Source organism: Gadus macrocephalus, chromosome 3 (genome assembly GCF_031168955.1).
Source record: "Gadus macrocephalus chromosome 3, ASM3116895v1".
NCBI classification, from domain to species: Eukaryota; Metazoa; Chordata; class Actinopteri; order Gadiformes; family Gadidae; genus Gadus; species Gadus macrocephalus.
In genome coordinates this window covers 8,083,492-8,102,044 of record NC_082384.1, presented here as the reverse complement: position 1 = coordinate 8,102,044, position 18,553 = coordinate 8,083,492, and the positions used below count along the sequence as shown (strand labels likewise).

Sequence of the window (18,553 nt, the reverse complement as noted above, 5' to 3'; positions counted from 1 at the left end):
TAGGGTGATCACAGTCCAGAGTTCAATATTCTTATCGTTAGCTGGAGGAAGCTGTCCTTGAACCTGCTGCTTCGCATGCGGATGCTCCTGTTCCGTCTGCCAGATGGTAACTCTGTGTGAGGTTAATGGCTAGGTGGTTGAGGTCCCGGAGTACAGATGTGCTTCACTCCTACATCTCGAGTGTAGAGGTCCCGCATGGCTGGCAGCCCAGTCCTGGTGATGTGCCGGGTAGTTTACACCACCCTCTGCAGAGCCTTGCGGTCGATGGTCTGTGCGGTGGCCATACCTGGCAGCGATGCAGCCAGTCATGAAACTCTCGACTTACTGTGCATTCACACTATAAGCAAGGCGCGAAAACATACAAAGTCAATACAAAGCAGCGGCCAAGCAGGCGGCGCCGATGGCTTGAGTGGTGCGGCGTGAGCGACCTGGTTCACAAGGATTTTGCGCGATTGTACTCACGCTAATGATGCAAATTCGTCCTTCGCGGGTTGACATATTTGAACGTTATCGCAAATTTAGCTTGAGGCTGAATAACTTCAACTGTGTGTTCATACCAAAAGCAAAGCGAATATTCTAACTGCGTAGTCACGCAAGTTGGCTTCAAACTTCAAAACACTTGCCCAAGTGTGTTGAAGAATATTGGAGGAGTGGGGGCTCTCTTGGGAACGCCAAGATTTGTTCCCACCAACTCATTCTCAACCGTGGCTGAGATAACCAACATTGCGAGTGTTTACTTGTTGTGGAAGTACCAGAGACGTCGGAGAACCCAACGCCAACGTTAATGAGTTCATTCTATCATCAGCTTTTGGCCGTGATATTAAAGCTCTGGGAGTTCGCCAGCGGCAACAATTACTTTCTACTCCATGTTGCGGTTCAATCGCCACTTCAGGGCATGAACACTGATAGGCTGTCACAACAAAGCATAAAGCGATATTCACGGGGTAGTTCAAATAATTCTACTTGAGTGATTTGTTTGCGTGAGGAGAATCACGTGAAATCCGCGTGAACCAAAATTGGAATCTAATCGCGTATTTGCATTGACTTTGTATGTAATCGCGCCGCAGTTTATGGTGTGAACGCAAGTAAACACGACTAGAATATTTGCTTCACTTTTGGTGTGATGCACCTTTAGTCCCAAAAGGTTACCACCGTGGAGCAGGAACACACTTTGCGAGAATGAGATCGAAGACAGCAATGGGCGCTCAGGTGCGTCAGTTGCGTGCTACTTGACTCGGGAGTGTGTGCTCAATTAATTATTTTTTCCTCACTTTATTATTATTCTCGCGATCACAGAAATACTAAACGTGTAGTAAAGGTGCTCGCAATATTCTTTGTATGCTCGGACGTGTTAGTTAGTTGTTTGTTTCGCAGTGATATGCCACCATAGGATGAATCCAGAAATGTATCTAGAGGCATAACAGGGGCTGGCTTAGCGAGGCCACAGCATGTACCTACCGTATAATGTGTGTGTCTGTGTGCGTGTGCGTGTGCGTGTGTGTGTGTGTGTGTGGGGGGGTAGTTTAGTAGGGTGGGTGTGGTTTGGGCTGTTGGGTGTGGTTTTGCATGATGGGTGTGGTTTGGTGTTGTAGCAAGGACAAAATGACAAAAAAAGCTGTGGAGACCATTTTGTATGACCCTAATATATATATATATAATGTATATTAAGTTTGGCAGTGTGTGTGTGTGTGTGCGTTTGTGTGTTTGTGTGTATGTGAGCCCTAGTGACTCCCTTATCTCCTGTGAATAATTCATGGCCTCATTCTGACTGGACTCAGCCCACTGAGTCATTACATTATTATGGTCTGCTTTGGGCAGTGCCTTGGCACTGGCAACCTAAGTGATCAACATTTTTAATTAGCAATATTCCTCACAAAGCTCCTGTGTTGAGTATGGCCATGTAGCCAGGACCTATGGCCGCCCGTCAGAGGGTGTTTAATTGAGAGGCTGATGGATCACTTACGCTAAAATGTCACAGACATAAATATTCTGCAGTGGTGAATTTTGTGCTCAGGGCTGTGTTGAGAGTTGTGTTATGAGCTGTGATCAGGGTTGTGTTGAAAGTTGTGATCAGGGTTGTGTTCAGGGTTGTGTTGAGAGTTGTGTTCAGGGTTGTGTTCAGGTTTGTGTTCAGAGTTGTGTTCAGCATTGTGTTTAGAGTTGTGTTCAGCATTATGTCCAGGGTTGTATTCAGAGTTGTGTTCAGCATTGTGTTCAGAGTTGTGTTCAGCATTATGTTGGGAGTTGTATTCAGCATTATTTCCAGGGCTGTGATCAGAGTTGTGTTCAGGTTTGTGTTGAGAGTTGTGTTCAGCGTTGTGTTGAGAGTTGTGTTCAGAGTTTAAAAAAAACGCTGAACTCCGACCTGGTCGGAGCAGGTTTTGCGCCACTTAAGTTTGGAACATAACACAGGGTTGTGTTTATAGTTGTGTTCAGCATTGTGTTCCGAGTTGTGTGTGCTTCCGGGTTATGTTGAGAGAGTCAGGATTACTATCTTGGTATGCTCCTCAAATGTCTCTTTGTTAACATAACAAACAATAGAGACCAGAGGGGTATTCCACAAAGCCGGTTTTATCACATAACCGGGTAAGTTAACCCAGGGTTTGCGGTAACCCTAGGTTTTCCGTTCCAAAATGAACACGGTATGCTAGTTACTATAGAAACATATGCTCTGAATCAAACCTGGTCGGATCAGGTTTTTGCGCCGGTTAAGTTTGGAACATAACCCGGTTTTGGGTATTTAAACCCACGTTCACCGCAGATTTCATGTGTTCACAATGGCATGCCCTTTTCATGAGAGGCCTGTGCGCAAATTATTCTTGCAATCCACCGGGAGCGATTAATAAGACCACGGCTCGACATCTTGGCATATCCGGATGACGTTTTGCTGGAGAGCTATAGATTCTCGTGCAAATCTTTAATATATTTAAATAGCCATCTCCAGCCTTATAGCCAACACTACCAATCGAGGACCTGGCCTCAGTTCACTCCCTACTATTTGCGTAGCCCTCCGTTTTTTGCAAATGGTAGTTTTCTCTATAATGTTGGAGATGCTGAGCACATCTCAGTCCTTTCAGATGACCCATCCACATCCGGACAAAGATTTTCATCGGCCTCCTATCATACAAAGAGCAATATTGGCTGACCTATGCCGAGAGGCGCTTACAACAGAAAGTATAAAATAGTCTTAACGGACTTGCATCCACTGAAGAAAGTTCGATCGTAGCCGGCGGCTTCATTACAAGCACTAATCCATCTTGATCTGTGAAGTTGATGAATTGTCACTTTTAGGTTTTCTACCCAGTTACCAAAAAATAACATTTAGAACATTTGCGCTGTGGCACGGACACGGTTTGCATGTGTTACTTCGAATACAAACAAAATCTAAAATACAAGAAAAACAGAAAAACCTACATTCAACCAGTGGGGTATACTCACATGACCCCTGACTCTCTGAGGAGGTACCTCCAGGTACCCCCTCCATGCCAGGGCGCCCTGAATTGATGTCTTTCGCCAGCTCCTCCACCGGTGTCAAGACAATTTGAGGGCCAAATGCAGTCTGCCGACTGTCTGCCTTTTCACAATTGGCAAAAAAAAAGGGCTTATTTAAATGCAGGAGTGACAAATATGGTATGACAATTTAAATGCTGTACTGACTAAATATACCAATACAATGGTGGGAAAAGCTTACCAGTTTGGACATTTTTATACTTCATTTTTACTTGATCCGCTGACCGCTTGGGAGCCATCGGAGTACATATTTCTTAGAAGAAAAAACGTTAAGAATGCTTAACTGGGATATTAATAGATTCATGGCTCAAATATTAAGGATCATGCTTTTGACATGTAACGCATTTATGCAGTCAGCGATCCGCTGCCAGGCTTTGGTTCTCTGGGTTGCAGAGGCTTTAGCGTTCCCTTTTCTTGTGATAATGTCCTTCTCGTCACAGCTCTCCAGGAGAACCTGGAGTTCCATTTCATTGAAATAAGCGGCCCGTTTCGCCATTTCAATCAGGGTTTCCATGATCCATACATCAAGTCTTTATAGGTTTGGCGCGGACACGCACAACCCTGTGTTAACCAACCCTGTGTTGATTGAACTAATGCATAACCCGTGCGGTGGAACCGATAGCTCTGGTTTAGTTGGCACAGGGTCAATCAACCTAGAGTTCAGCGTTAACTCTGTGTTTGTTAAACCTCAGTTTGTTGAATACCCCTCAGGTCTTTGTGCATGTGTGTGTTTCTCTGTGTGTGTGTGTGTGTGTGTGTGTGTGTGTGTGTGTGTGTGTGTGTGTGTGTGTGTGTGTGTGTGTGTGTGTGTGTGTGTGTGTGTGTGTGTGTGTGTGTGTGTGTGTGTGTGTGTGTGCACGTTTCTGTGTGTTTGTGTTTGTGTGTGTGTGTGTGTGTGTGTGTGTGTGTGTGTGTGTGTGTGTGTGTGTGTGTGTGTGTGTGTGTGTGTGTGTGCATGTCTGTGCTTGCGTGTGTGCATCTGTGTATGTCTGTGTGTGTCTCAGAGCAGCCATAAATAGGAGTGGGTTATGATAAGTCCCCTGACTTACTGCCCCCTGCGGCTCCTGCATATGGTAGTTCTCTTTGTGGGGGTGCGTTAGTGTTCCTTTGATGTGATGCAGAGCAGGGACTTACACAGCAAAGCTATGTCATTGAAATGTTTTTCTTATTTTCCTTGACAGTAAAATATTTAACAGCCTGTGAGGGTTATTGTTTATGTTGTCGTCTTTTTCTTTTTCAACTCAATTTATGGGGCAACAAACTTCTTTGTGATTATGTGCACACATACCTGTATATAAGCACAAATTGTGTTGCCCTGTGCAGCTCTGCTCTTTTGTTGGCAGGCAGTGTCATTCAAAGCCTTGTTTTTTTCTAACATACTGGAAGACTGGGGCTGATGATGGCCATGGCTGATTGTATGAATAACACACCTGGCTAACGCTTATTATCAAATAAAAATATAGATATTAGAAACACTTGGAATGGACATTCTGAATCTGGAATTCAGATTCAGAATGTCTGACCCTACACATACAGTAGAGGCAATATAATACACGGAGCAGGCATGAGAATGTGTTCGTTTTTCTACATTTGTCATAAAATGCTGTGCAATGGAAGCGAGTGATGGAGACAGAGTGCCTGCATGTGTGTGTTTATGTGTGTGTGTGTGTGTGTGTGTGTGTGTGTGTGTGTGTGTGTGTGTGTGTGTGTGTGTGTGTGTGTGTGTGTGTGTGTGTGTGTGTGTGTGTGTGTGTATGCACGTGCATGCTGTGTCTATGCACACAGTTTCTGTGTGTGTTTTTCTGTGAGTGTGTGTTTGTGTGTGTGTGTGTGTGCGGGCATGCGTGTCAGTGTGTGTGTGTTCAACGGCCAGAGGGACTGGCCCCCTGTGTGACTGGTGAGATTGCCACCTTGCTGAACTGACTGAGACTGCCACCCTGATGGGGCGACTATTGCCGCTTTTCCACTGCATGGTACCAGCTCGACACGACTCGACTCGGCTCGACTCAGCTCGCATTCTTTGCGTTTCCACCGCGAAAACATGGTATCTGGTACCTGAAGTGGCTGCTTTTTTTAGTACCGCCTCGCTCTAGGTTCCAAGCGAGCTGAGCCGATGCTAAAAGGTGACGTCGGCAGACGGCCGGCCACTGATTGGCCAGAGAGTGTGACGAAGTCACGAGAGCGACATGGCAACCATGCTGGTAACAGCCAGAGCAGCGCCGCAGCCAACATATTCCACTTCTTCAACTTCTTCAACATGCCAGCTAATAATAGTAATGTTATCGATGTCCTCCATTGTTGTTATGTGGGTTCTGTCCATGTGTGGGTTGCGTATGTGTTGTTTGCGTCGCGTACAAAAATACGTCACGGCCCTTTCGCGCAGCCGACCCCGCCCACGTCCAGGAGGTACTATTTGCGGTGGAAAACGACCCGTGCTTCTACCGTGTCGAGTCGTGTCGAGTCGAGTCGAGTCGAGTCGAGTCGAGCTACATGTGCGGTGGAAAAGCGGCATATGTCAACCTCCGGTGGCCCTGGAGCCACTCTATGTCTTCCTGGGGCCCTTGAAAAGCTCTGAGAACTGGAGGGCTTGAGGGGGACCTGGCCCTTATATGAAGTATACATTCTGTCAGGCTATATGTATGTTTAAAATGCAGGTTAAATTGTGCAGTGTGGAGGACATAAAAGGAAGGCTTTCTGCTGCCAACTTTTTGGGAGTTGAAATTAAAGCTGTTTAGCCTCCTGATTTATGGTCGGCGATAAAATCCAACGTTCACAGATAGAAGGGGAAGCTGTCGGCTGTTGCCGTCAGTCCAAACAGTATCTATCAGCAGTCTGGTGTGACTACATTTTATGTGTTTAAACTTGCGCCATTAAATATTTGTTTCCATTCAATTTGGGTGATGTTAAATATTGCACAATAAACACCATTAATTCTGTGTAATGCTGTGTGTGTTTACTTGTTGAATAGTTTATATTGTACTGCAAACAAGTGTTCTACTTAGTACACAATACATATGTATAGAGTGCTCTCTACAGGATGTTTGCCAAAACTGCACCTGAGAAAGAACAGCCCTCTTGCAGTACATGATCGTGTCGATGACGTGTTGTTACATGTCTGTACAAAATAAGGATAATTTGTCTTAGCGAATCATGGTCAGAACACATTTTGGAGTACACTTGGATATCAATAACAGAAAAATGTGCATAGAAACTACAGAATTTTTCATTCCACATTTTATTACAAAACAGAACCAAAACATCAACGACATCATTGCTACAGTGTATTCCATTCAGCTGTGTGTCAAAACACATTGCAAACGTCGTCATATCCTCTAAGAAGGTTGTACAATCGTATTGCTTTAAATCAATTACAGCATTTCTCTGATGTGGGATGTTACAAGAAAGAAAGACAGAATTAAAAGAATTTATAGAATAGAATAGAATAGATCAATGGATGCTTGGACTTGAAAAGGTAGAGAGAGGATTCCATACAGACGATCTGGGGGCCGTGTCTGCAGTTCCGCTGGCACATTCCTACTCACACAGACACACACCGACACCCACCGATGCACACACACAAACACACACACAGACACGCACACACACAGACACATGCACATGCAAAGGAGCGCACACAGACACACACACATACACACAAACACACACACACAAACACACACAAACACACACACACAAACACAAACACACAAAAACATACGCAAAAACACACACAAACTGCGTTGTTTTATCTATTCTACTGTCATTTTCCAGAAAGCCTTTTTTGCTCTCGTTTGTTAGTCAGTATGTTGTCAGCCAGCATCCAGTGAGGAGGATGAGGCAGCAGCCCCAGCCTAGTAACTGGCACACAGAGAGGGCCTGGGGACTATCCTTTAGTCTAATGAGAGCCCTACATAAAACTAATTAATGAACAGCATCAAGTCTAATGAAAGGCAGCCCTGCTCAAAAGCCTTAATGAGGAATACGTGTGGGTTTCATGTGTGTCCCTGGGTTTGCGTGCATTCGTATATTTGTGTGTGCCTGTATGTGAGATTGTGTGTATTTGTGTGTGTGTGTGTGTGTGTGTGTGTGTGTGTGTGTGTGTGTGTGTGTGTGTGTGTGTGTGTGTGTGTGTGTGTGTGTGTGTGTGTGTGTGTGTGTGTGTGTGTGTGTGTGTGTCAGTAAGTGTGAGGGGAGACAGCTGAGATGTGTGATTGTGTAAACATAACATGCACGTGGTCAGCTGTATGCGTGTGCACGTTCATGTTTACAGTAAAATTATGAAGGAAGTTTATAAGGCAGGGTTAGGCTAAAAGTCCATGGAGGATTATGGTTAATACTTTCATAATAAACAGTAGGCCTATGTACTTGTGTCAAACAACTAACCCAACCTATAGACATTTAAATAAAATGCGATATAAATCATTTGAGCCAAGACAGCAATCAGGAAATCATTCAATGTAAAAACATTATTCACAATGAGCTGTATTCATTGTTATTTTGAATTCATCATTGTCGCATTCCTTAAGCAAAAATATAGAAAATTAAACACTATATCAACTATAGCTTAATGAAAAAATTAGGGGAAATCAGGAAACTATAAAGTGAGCCGACACAGAGGATGATTTCATAGAGGGTTGTATTTACGTGGGATGTAGAAGCTGAATGTCTGGGTTCCGGATCTAGAATAAAACATGAAGAAATGAATTAACATGATTTGTGCGACAACGAAAAAACTCCCCCTTCCCTCTTTAATTGTGGACCTAAATGGAATAACGACGTTTGTTTGGATTTTTTTATATGAGTCACTAGAAGTGTCCTCCTTTTGCAGGGAGAGGAAGCAGAATATAAACCCTGCTGTGTGTGTGTGTGTGTGTGTGTGTGTGTGTGTGTGTGTGTGTGTGTGTGTGTGTGTGTGTGTGTGTGTGTGTGTGTGTGTGTGTGTGTGTGTGTGTGTGTGTGTGTGTGTGTGTGTGTGTGTGATTGCAGGGGGAACCTACCAGCCATATGATCTTTAGCCTGACTCTTGCTCCAGAACTCAGCTTCCTTCCTGACACAGACACACAATCACATTTACATCAGTGCAGACACACGACACGCTGGCGTTACACAACACAACACGACACTAACCCATCTGCTGATTGGCACCAGCTGTTCAATTTATTCCTCAATCCATTAGCCGACACGCGTCACCCAAACATATTTAATCATTAAGTCCAGCCTTGTGTGTTTGTGTTTGTCTGTGTGTGTGTGTGTGTGTGTGTGTGTGTGTGTGTGTGTGTGTGTGTGTGTGTGTGTGTGTGTGTGTGTGTGTGTGTGTGTGTGCGCGTGTGTGTGTGTGCGTGTGTGTGTGTGTGTGTGTGTGTGTGTGTGTGTGTGTGTGTGTGTGTGTGTGCGCGTGTGTGTGTTTGTGTGTGTGTGTGTGTGTGTGTGTGTGTGTGTGTGTGTGTGTGTGTGTGTGTGTGTGTGTGTGTGTGTGTTTGTGCACTGTGCACCATTCTCAGAGGCCTCAGGGACAGAAATTGTTGAATGAAATTATAGAAATGAAAACAAAAAAAGTTAAAACTTTAGAATAAGGGCACATTCGTTATCATTTATAAGCAATAGTTAATCCAGCACAAGTATTATTATCTATCATTAGTGTAGGGGTTAGGTTGAGGGTAAAGTTAGGTGGGTAAGGGTTAAGGTTAACCACAACTCTAACCCTAACCCTATCTAATAATGTATAAATTAATACCTTAGCCAACATGAAGTCCATCCATTACCGTAGTTAACATGAACAGCATTAGTAAACATGAATAGCATTAGTAAATGATGACGAGACCATTCTATACTGTTAATTAGTTAATGCTGATTACTGCTTAATGCTTAATTAATGTACCCTTGCGCTGGCTAAAAAACCCATTATTTATATTTTATAAGAAATACAAAATGTGCAATGCAAAAAGAAGAACACATCTTAAATAAGGAGGAAAATACATGACTTCAGTAGAATCATTAACCAGTTCCTTAAACACGTAACCACACTGCATGACAGTTCATGACGAGGACAACTAAAAAATATTTTTTTCTTCACATTAACCTAATTGAACCCTTTTTTTAGCCCAGTTCAGACCAAAGATTCACCTTGCAACGGCTTGCAACTCGCAACGCCTTGCAACGCCTTGCAACGAGACGGGCTGCGACGTTCTAAAACTGGGCAGTTCACACTGGCTGCAACGGGCTGCGACGCTAGGTGGTTTCCATAGCAACTGTGAACGCTCTGGCACAGCTGAGAGCCGCAACATCATCATTTGCGTAGGTTAGGATAGATTAGTTAGGTTTGTGATTAGTTAGGTTTGCAATTAGTTTTATTTTTATTTTGCTTGAGAGTAGGCTAGAGTTACTGTGTTTTGTCATTCTCCACTACATCTGCATTGGAGTAAATAGCTGGAGCTTACAGTTAGTTTAGATTACCCGTTGTTGGATACATTGCATTTTCCGTTAGTTGAATTTCAGTTTGATCTGTCTTTGTTCACCATCGGCTCAACTATTACTTGGAGATGGATAACTTAATCATGAAAAGGAGAAGACGGCGAGTTATAAAGCCAAGAATATGGAGCCGCAGTTGGGTACTTCAGCGGCAGAAACAGGGTGCCTACGCCAATCTGTGTAGAGAGCTGGAAGTCGGGGATATCGACCAACGTCGTATAGGACAGGTTGATCCTCCAGCAACTGAATTAAGTTCTCCTCCCTCGCCTCGGACCAGAAGTCTGCCATCTTCGGATCTTTTTATGCTGGAGTGGACAGTACGGACGGTGTTGTGTCGAGATCTGTTTCCCCGTCGAGATGTGTTTCCCCTAGTCCCAGATAATGACTGTCAGGATGCGTTCCCCCTGTTCTAAATGGTCAAATTGAATGATATCAGCCTGAAAATCACAGCACTTATCTGTTGTGGGGAAATAAGTCAGCAGTATGAATTTGAAAGATGTGTGAGCCTCCTTTCCTATGGAACAGAGGGGGAACAGTATCTGACAGTAATATTCCAAGCTGTCAGGATGCGTTCCCCCTGTTCTAAATGGTCAAATTGAATGATATCAGCCTGAAAATCACAGCACTTATCTCTTGTGGGGAAATAAGTCAGCAGTATGAATTTGAAAGATGTGTGAGCCTCCTTTCCTATGGAACAGAGGGCCTTTTCGGGTAATTTCGGACGGGGGCGGGGACTAGGGGAAACACATCTCGACGGGGAAACAGATCTCGACACAACAACGGTACCGGGACGGAGTAAGGCCGTGACGTACAAGTTGTTCTGTGCTGTGATTGGCTGAAGAGGAATAGTTAAATCGCCGCGTTCTAAAACTGGACCTTGCGATTTGACATGTTCAATCTCTGGCGACTCCTTGCAACGCCTTGCGACGCCTTGCAACTCCTTGCAACGGCTTGCAACGACCCGTTCACACCGCCCCTGCGACGTTCTAAAACCGTCTCGTTGCAAGCCGTTGCAAGGTGAATCTTTGGTCTGAACTGGGCTTAGAGATATCAGTTAGTGCGGAACAGTGACTTACCATGTCTATGAACAATAATAAACAACATGTGTGTGTGTATAAACGACATATGGAAACAATACCTTTTCTTCTTCTCATCAGCGAACCCCCGCACTGCCGAAACCGAAAAGAGGATTGTAGGATAAAAGAGAAGAAAAAGGATATGATTTCAGAGGAATCACAACCATAAATAAATCCAAACACATGTGTCTTTGAGACAGCACCTTGATACATATAGCCTTTCCTCGCACCTTTTCTCTGGACCATATATACAAACAGAGCCACTGCAATGATGAACAGGACCACGGCTGAGAAGGACCCTGCTACCAGGGGCCAGTCCACACTGAAAGCACCTAGACACATGCAGGACCACAACATACAAGATGAACATGGACAACATACAACATACCCACAGGGACACTGTTTACTATCATAGTGACTCAAGATGGAAAAAATAAGAAAACGACTTCATTCATATTTTAGCCATCACAATAATCCTATATTGATGATCTATATTCACAGCTGCTCTTGACGTGTATTAAACTGTGTCCAATGAGGACTTCTCATGGATAAGTCCTCATGCATGAGAAGACATTCAAAGGGTTTTGCTTGCCTAAGCGGACTCGGTTACCTATAGTTACAGATGTACACACGATGAAAAACAGTTATGTTTTTACCTAGTGCAGGAGTAGGCGGTATCCCTGAAAGAAGAAATAGATAGAACAGTTTGATCCCTCACCCTTCATTGCTACACAATTATGCACGCAATTACATAAACATACACACACATGCATACATAAAATATAAATAAATAAAATAATGAAATAATACAAAACAACAAAAATATATTATCTTTTCTATAATGTAGAAGTGAGAGCAGTTTGCTACTTTGAAGAATTGGATGTTCTGTAATCATTCCTACACTTTTTGGGTTCTGCCTTTAGTGTTGTGTGTACTTATTGCAAGTCGTTTTGGACAAAAGCCTCAGCTAAATGAATGTTATGTAACATCATGTATTGCAATACACACACGCACACACTACAGCAGTACCTAGGCCTGTCTCCAGAGGGACGCTGGGCTCGGACTCGCTCCTGTGGTTTCCCAGCAGGGCACTGTAGCGGCACTCATACTGCACTGTGGGCTGGTCCCGGACGGGGAGGGAGAAGGCAGCCTGGTGGCTGGTCACGGAGGCCTGGTGCGTAGCCACGGGGAGCCTGCTGTCAGCCTGGAACAGGTAGAACCAGGCCCCGGGGTAGGCTGCAGACCCTTTGCAAGACAGGAGCCACACTCCCCCCTGGTGTAGGAGAGCCAGGGTGGGCCGGGGCAGCTGGTCTGGTGGGTGGAGACAGATCAGGTCAGCCGACTTGTCAGAAAGGTGCAGTAGACCTGTGAGGATACGCGGGTAGCATGCTGAATCCCTCGAATAGGGTTTAGTTTGGTCCAGGAGTCTTAAAGCCCATTAACCTAATTTGTAAGGCAAATTAATATCGTTGTGTTAAAATCCTGTCGATGTAATGTAATGTTTGTTTTGGTGTTTTAGGTTTTCTGTGTAGTTAGTTTGTTAATGAGGGCTATCTGACAACAGCTTTCGTGGATGAAGGGACGACGTGTTCAAGAAGCGTTTTCTTCGTACACTTGGTGAAAGTCTTCATTCACCAAAAGCTTTCCCAACCTGTGACGGTGACTTGAATGACGTTGCTGAACGTGGAGTTGTACAGTCGCCTCCTCTTGGAGAGCTGGTACATACAGGCGTAGGACCCCCCATCGCCTCCCTTCACCGGGCCCACGCTGAAGGCTCGTAACTGGGCGGTGGTGTTGGGCGTCTGGCGGGTGGCCTGAGGCTGGAGCACCACGGAGGTGTCCCCGGTCACCAGGGCTTTCTTCACCAGGACAAAGGTCAATGGTGTTTGGCTGCGCTTGGACTGGTCTTGGGGCTGTGGCTGGGGCGTGGGCTGGGTTACTGGGAGGGAACACTGGAAGGACAGCATCTGTCCACGCCTGACGTGGCCACTAGGGGGTGCTACAGACAGGACAGGGGAAGGGGGCGTTGCTGGTGAGGGACTAGCTGCTGCGCCTGTAGACACAATCAAAAACACAATACTGATTAATAACGAATTAATATTCTAAATAATTGGTTTTTCTGTCTGTCTTTCTGTCTGTCCGTGACGATAAAGTTGAAAAGTATTTTGCTGTGTCTGAAATCGCGCACTTCTATGCTTACACTTACTTTTTTGAGTGCACTTTGCGCAAAAACGGAGAGTGTGCCAAAAGGCAGTGCGCTAGAAGTACCTCGGAGGCGCACTCGAAACAATCTAAAACTTGAGTGTGGACCCGATGGACACTTTCCACCCTCAACAGCCGCCATCGTCTACGTAGCGGAGGGGGCGGGAATTTCAAAGACATTGTAACATTTTAGACCGACGTGCTCAACATATTTGGTTTGTTTACTACAACTACAATGTTTTAGGCTGTACCCGACCAGTGTTTTTATGTTGTTAATTCTGTAATCAGTTGGTATCAAGAACGATAACGTGAATACTGCTAGATCGCTAAGACAGGCGACTAACGGAAATTTCAACGGAAATGAAAAAAAATACCACCGAATAAGTACCTTCAAAGTTAACTGCAAAGTCATTTCGGGTAGGTGCGCGAAGGCTGTTTTGACAGTGCACTGTAGTAATGGGAGCACTGTAAGTAAGTGTACTGTAGGGATAATGAAGTGCACTCAATGTAAGTGTACTTACGTAAGTACGCAATTTCAGACACAGCACATATCTTTTAACCAATCCTCATATTTGTGATCATGTGCAATGGTGTCATATTGAGATTAAAACTATAATGTGTATCAATGCAGAGGATTACAGTGAAGACTACCACGAATACAACCGGGGATTCATATTCAGAGAGATAACAAACCGCACTTCCTTCCATAACCGTTGGCACAACGGACCTGTGTGATGTCTTTGATGTGTGTGTGTGTGTGTGTGTGTGTGTGTGTGTGTGTGTGTGTGTGTGTGTGTGTGTGTGTGTGTGTGTGTGTGTGTGTGTGTGTGTGTGTGTGTGTGTGTGTGTGAATGTGTGTGTGTGTGTATGTGTGTGTGTGAATGTGTGTGTGTGTGTGTGTGTGTGCGCGCGTATGCACACACACACACACACACACACACACACAGGTGGGGGGGGGGGGGGGGGGGGGGGGGCGATCGCTATATGAAGAGCAGGATGTTAGGGCCAGACTTTCAGTGAGTGGTGTATCACCACATGAGCCATACAGAAAGCACCTGTGGTGGGTCTTTTCATAGGCGGTGCGTCCGGGGGTGTGGGTGTGTGGGGAGAGGCGGATGGGAGTGATTGTTATGTTTCACCACATGCTGAGCACATGCTGCGCTTCACGTCTGCCACAGAACCTTACCGGCCTGAACACACGCTGATTTGAAACTGCTCAGGGGTTATGCAGCGGGAATTTCAATACTAACAATAATGAAATGGTCATTTATTAAATCATGAGCTTTGGCTAATTTGGTTATTCCCACTTTGGATAGAAATCAGCGCCTTTTCAAACTAGGTTTGGTAAAAATATTTTTTTTTTACGATCTGTTATCTCCAGCAGCTGCTCCATTGCTGATCATACGGTCATTGTTTTCAGCCTCACTTGTACACTTGTACAAAGTTTCTTAAAAAAATAAATGATGTGTTTGGAGCTACAAATATACATCCTTTAGTTACACAAAACTTTAAAGTATTTTATTTTGTTGGTGTTAGAATTACTTTCTAAGGGACACATGGACTAAACACAAACACACATAGACACACCGGCGCGCACACACACACACACACACACACACAGACACACACACACACACACACACACACACACACACACACAACCATACTCAGACACACACACACAGACACACACACACACAACCATACTCAGACACACACAAACACACACACACACACACAGGCGTGTGCACACACAAACTAACATACACGCCTAAACCAACAACCACACTTACACACACACACACACACACACACACACACACACACACACACACACACACACACCTGGAGCTGGTGGGGGTGGCGTCAGGCTGAGGTAGGGGCTGAAGGCGCTGTAGACACCCTGGGAGTTCTTGTACAGACAGCAGTAGAGCTGTTGGTCTGTTGCTACTGTCTCAGCTCTGAGCCTGAACACGGCCTTCGCACTCCCCTGGGGGGCCGCGAAGGAATCCACCTGGAGGAACGCCCCACACAAACAATGTCTCTCTAAAGTTGAAACCGCATACATCGACAGTGCAGGAGCCAAGACACACACATAGAAACCATCAATAACTATACACTGTGACGTGTTACTCTCGCTGAAGAATGAACAACGTTCATATCTGATACCTTTCTTATTGATTGATTGATTGATTGCACTTTAATAATCCCAAAGGGGTAAATTACTTTGCCAACAACAACGTACAACAACATACATCAACAGGACAGTAAATACATCAAGGCAGGGCACAGTACAACATGCACTACAGCAACAAATAATACCACCACATAGACACTGAAAGGACACAATAATCACAGCAATGCCAACAGAATAAATCACCACATCATATATAGTCAACGGCTCTTATTAAAGAGTCTGATCACTGTGGGAACAAAGGATCTCCTAAATCTCTCAGTGGAGCATCTGGGTAGAAGGAGCCTTTTGCTCCTATCACTCATAGTGAAGATGTTGTGCAAAGGGTTGTCATCCCTTGACAACACACTCCTTATCTTCCTGATCAACCTTTTTTATAATATTTCCTTTTATAATAATTTGGACATGAGCCAATGATGGAGCCTGCTTTCCTTATTTATGGATTATTTGGATCCCCATTAGCTGATGCAGCAGACCTCAACTACTCTTCATGGGTTCCACGCACAACATATAACAATACAAGAAATCAACATACAAGACAACAGATTAAAAAAACAGGAAAATAATGGATAAATAACTAAACCATCAGCACACAAAAAAAACAAGAAAAAATAAATAATAGTAGATAAAAAGTAACATTTAGTAATACATAGTAGGATTCAGTGCAAACAGCCATGAGGTGTTGCTTCACTTGTTTTTTGAAGCTAGCTTTGTTCTGCATTTTTGAAATATGATCTGGAAGGAATATCCATTCATCCATAGCTCTACATACTAGTACTGTACGTTGTTTTGAGTTTTGATTGTTGGAATTGTGTAGTTACCACTGGTGGCATGTCTGGTGGGGTATGTGTGCACGTTAGATCTAGGTGTGAGCTGCCTAAACAAACAGTCAGGGTTATTTAATGTATTAACGTTTTTATGAAAGAAAGAAGTGATGATTTCAACCTCACATCAACTTTCAGCCAGGAAAGTTGGTCATGAATGTTATTTATGTTGGCACTCGGTGTGCATTCCTCAACTGTTAGGCCACCGTTCAGCAATGCAGTCGCTTTGCATGAAAGGATGAAAGTATTTGCTAAATGTCTCAAACAGTAAAAACATAGACAGAGAGGAGCATTGCACATTCATAGCATTAAATACACAGGGCGTACCCCCACAAATGGCAAACATCTATTGAATTTATAAGGTACCTGGTCCATGACTCGGAACAGGTTGAACAGAACCCCCTGGTGGCTCTGTGGGGCCTGGCAGACCAGAGTCACCTGGTCACTGGACCTGGACTCCACTCTGAGGGTAGGTGGTGGCAGACCAGCTGAGGTGGCGGCGGTGGATGATGATACCCCGGCTGACACACCTAACACACAGAGAATGGACCACAGCAATGATAGCGAAAATGTCCCTGGATGGATTGACTTGTGGATGGACCCATTGGAATGGAGTAAATAGCTGCAGCAGACAATTGCCATAACGCAGGTTTCAACTTAGAAACACCTTTTACTACAGCAGCTGGAGTGTAACAACCAGTGTGGTCAAATATTGAATTGATAAATCCGATCTCTACGTTTTTGATAGGAAGTTAGCCTTGGCATGAAAGACTCTCATTCTGATTCAACCACCAAGTTGACGACCCCACCCCTTCCTGCCTTGTCTGGATGTCTGTTTCTGGTGCAGGCTCACGTGCACCTGATGCTATCCAGAGGGGTATATGAGCAATGTTTCCCTGCCAGCTTGTGCTCTCTCTATGGGCTGGCACCCATGTCGGGCATCATGCTTGTCCCCCTTTAGGGACTTTTTTTATCGGTCTTGATTAGGTTTGTTCTTGTTTAATACACACCTGACACTTAATTCTCATCCATTCATACACCTATTACAACCTGAAAGACTTACAAATCTCATGGCTATTGTGATTGACAAAAACTAATAAACTACGGTGCTGGAGTGATTCCTCTTTTGGTTCCCAGAGACATGTTCTAACACCTGAGCAGCAATAAATGGAAATGAGGAGATTCAATTGTAATATTTCAATGTATGTATTTATTATTTGTATTATTAGTGTTAGTATTATTCAAATAGTCGTATAGATAATCGCTGACACCCAGCATTACCCATACATATAGGCCTTTGAGTCCCTGTTCCCCCATTCACAAGTCCATATCCTGCGCACCCCAAAATGTGGAAATGACGTTTTTTGCGGTCCACTTCTCTATTTCCCACCACTATCGACACAAATCATCTCTATTTATGCAATAAAATGTCGGTATATGTTCAGTTTATAGGCCTATACAAAGTATAATGAATACATCTGAATTATCTGCCAGATGTATTACTACTTGAAACATGTAATGTAAAAACATGCAGATATTTGAAAACTAATTGCGGAGGTCAAATCTCAAGAACGAGCAACCATAAGAATGAACAATATGAAAAACGAAAATGAAAATGAAAATAGAAGGATGCCTACCCCATTGTTGTAGGAAAGTGACCAAAATAACGAATATCCTAAATGAGAAGGTATGTCCAATTTCTAAAACTGGCATATTCAATGCAATACTCAGTGCTCGAATAAGAACACAAACAGACACAAAACACACTTCTACAAAAAAAAATTCTCACTTGCTGCCTTCCCTTTTCTCTCATTCTCCCTCCCCCTGTCTGTCTCTCTCTCTCTCTCTCTCTCTCTCTCTCTCTCTCTCTCTCTCTCTCTCTCACACACACACACACACACACACACACACACACACACACACACACACACACACACACACACACACACACACACACACACACACACACACACACACACACACACACACACACAGTCCCCTCTCTGTTTTCTTTATACGTATGACATCCTCTTGAAGATGGAATGAAATGGGAAGTTCAGCACATAAACAAACTTCCTCTTTAGAGGTCTGCTGGCTGCATCTGTTGTATTGGGCGAATACATACGCCAAGTCCTACATGGCGTAACCCCTTAACACTCTAACCCACAAATTACTATTGCAACACAGATGTTTCGGATTATGTGTAGCCTCATAATTTCCTGTTGTAACGAACGTCTCCAAACAGGCCTACCGTCATTTTAAGATGCATACACCATTAA

General features: G+C 44.1%; 1 protein-coding gene across 1 annotated transcript; it reads right to left on the bottom strand.

The window, feature by feature from the left end:
• Positions 1–6,726: 6,726 nt before the first annotated feature.
• Positions 6,727–18,275, bottom strand: LOC132453903 (uncharacterized). The gene is made up of 11 exons (XM_060046974.1): positions 17,912–18,275; positions 16,641–16,804; positions 15,102–15,270; positions 12,706–13,107; positions 12,084–12,365; positions 11,711–11,734; positions 11,285–11,386; positions 11,117–11,147; positions 8,508–8,557; positions 8,155–8,189; positions 6,727–7,044 (listed from the first exon to the last, which is right to left on the bottom strand). Exons 1-11 carry the CDS (start codon positions 17,985–17,987, stop codon positions 6,958–6,960), a joined length of 1,422 nt encoding a protein of 473 aa, XP_059902957.1. The 5' UTR covers positions 17,988–18,275; the 3' UTR covers positions 6,727–6,957.
• Positions 18,276–18,553: the final 278 nt, after the last annotated feature.

Coding starts and splice junctions, on each gene's coding strand:
- LOC132453903 (XM_060046974.1), bottom strand. CDS start 17,987: ATGCCAGTTTTAGAAATTGGACATACCTTCTCATTTAGGATATTCGTT. Junction 16,805..17,911: donor CACTTTCCTACAACAATGGG/GTAGGCATCCTT, acceptor TCTGTGTGTTAG/GTGTGTCAGCCGGGGTATCA. Junction 12,366..12,705: donor CATTCAAGTCACCGTCACAG/GTTGGGAAAGCT, acceptor TCCACCCACCAG/ACCAGCTGCCCCGGCCCACC.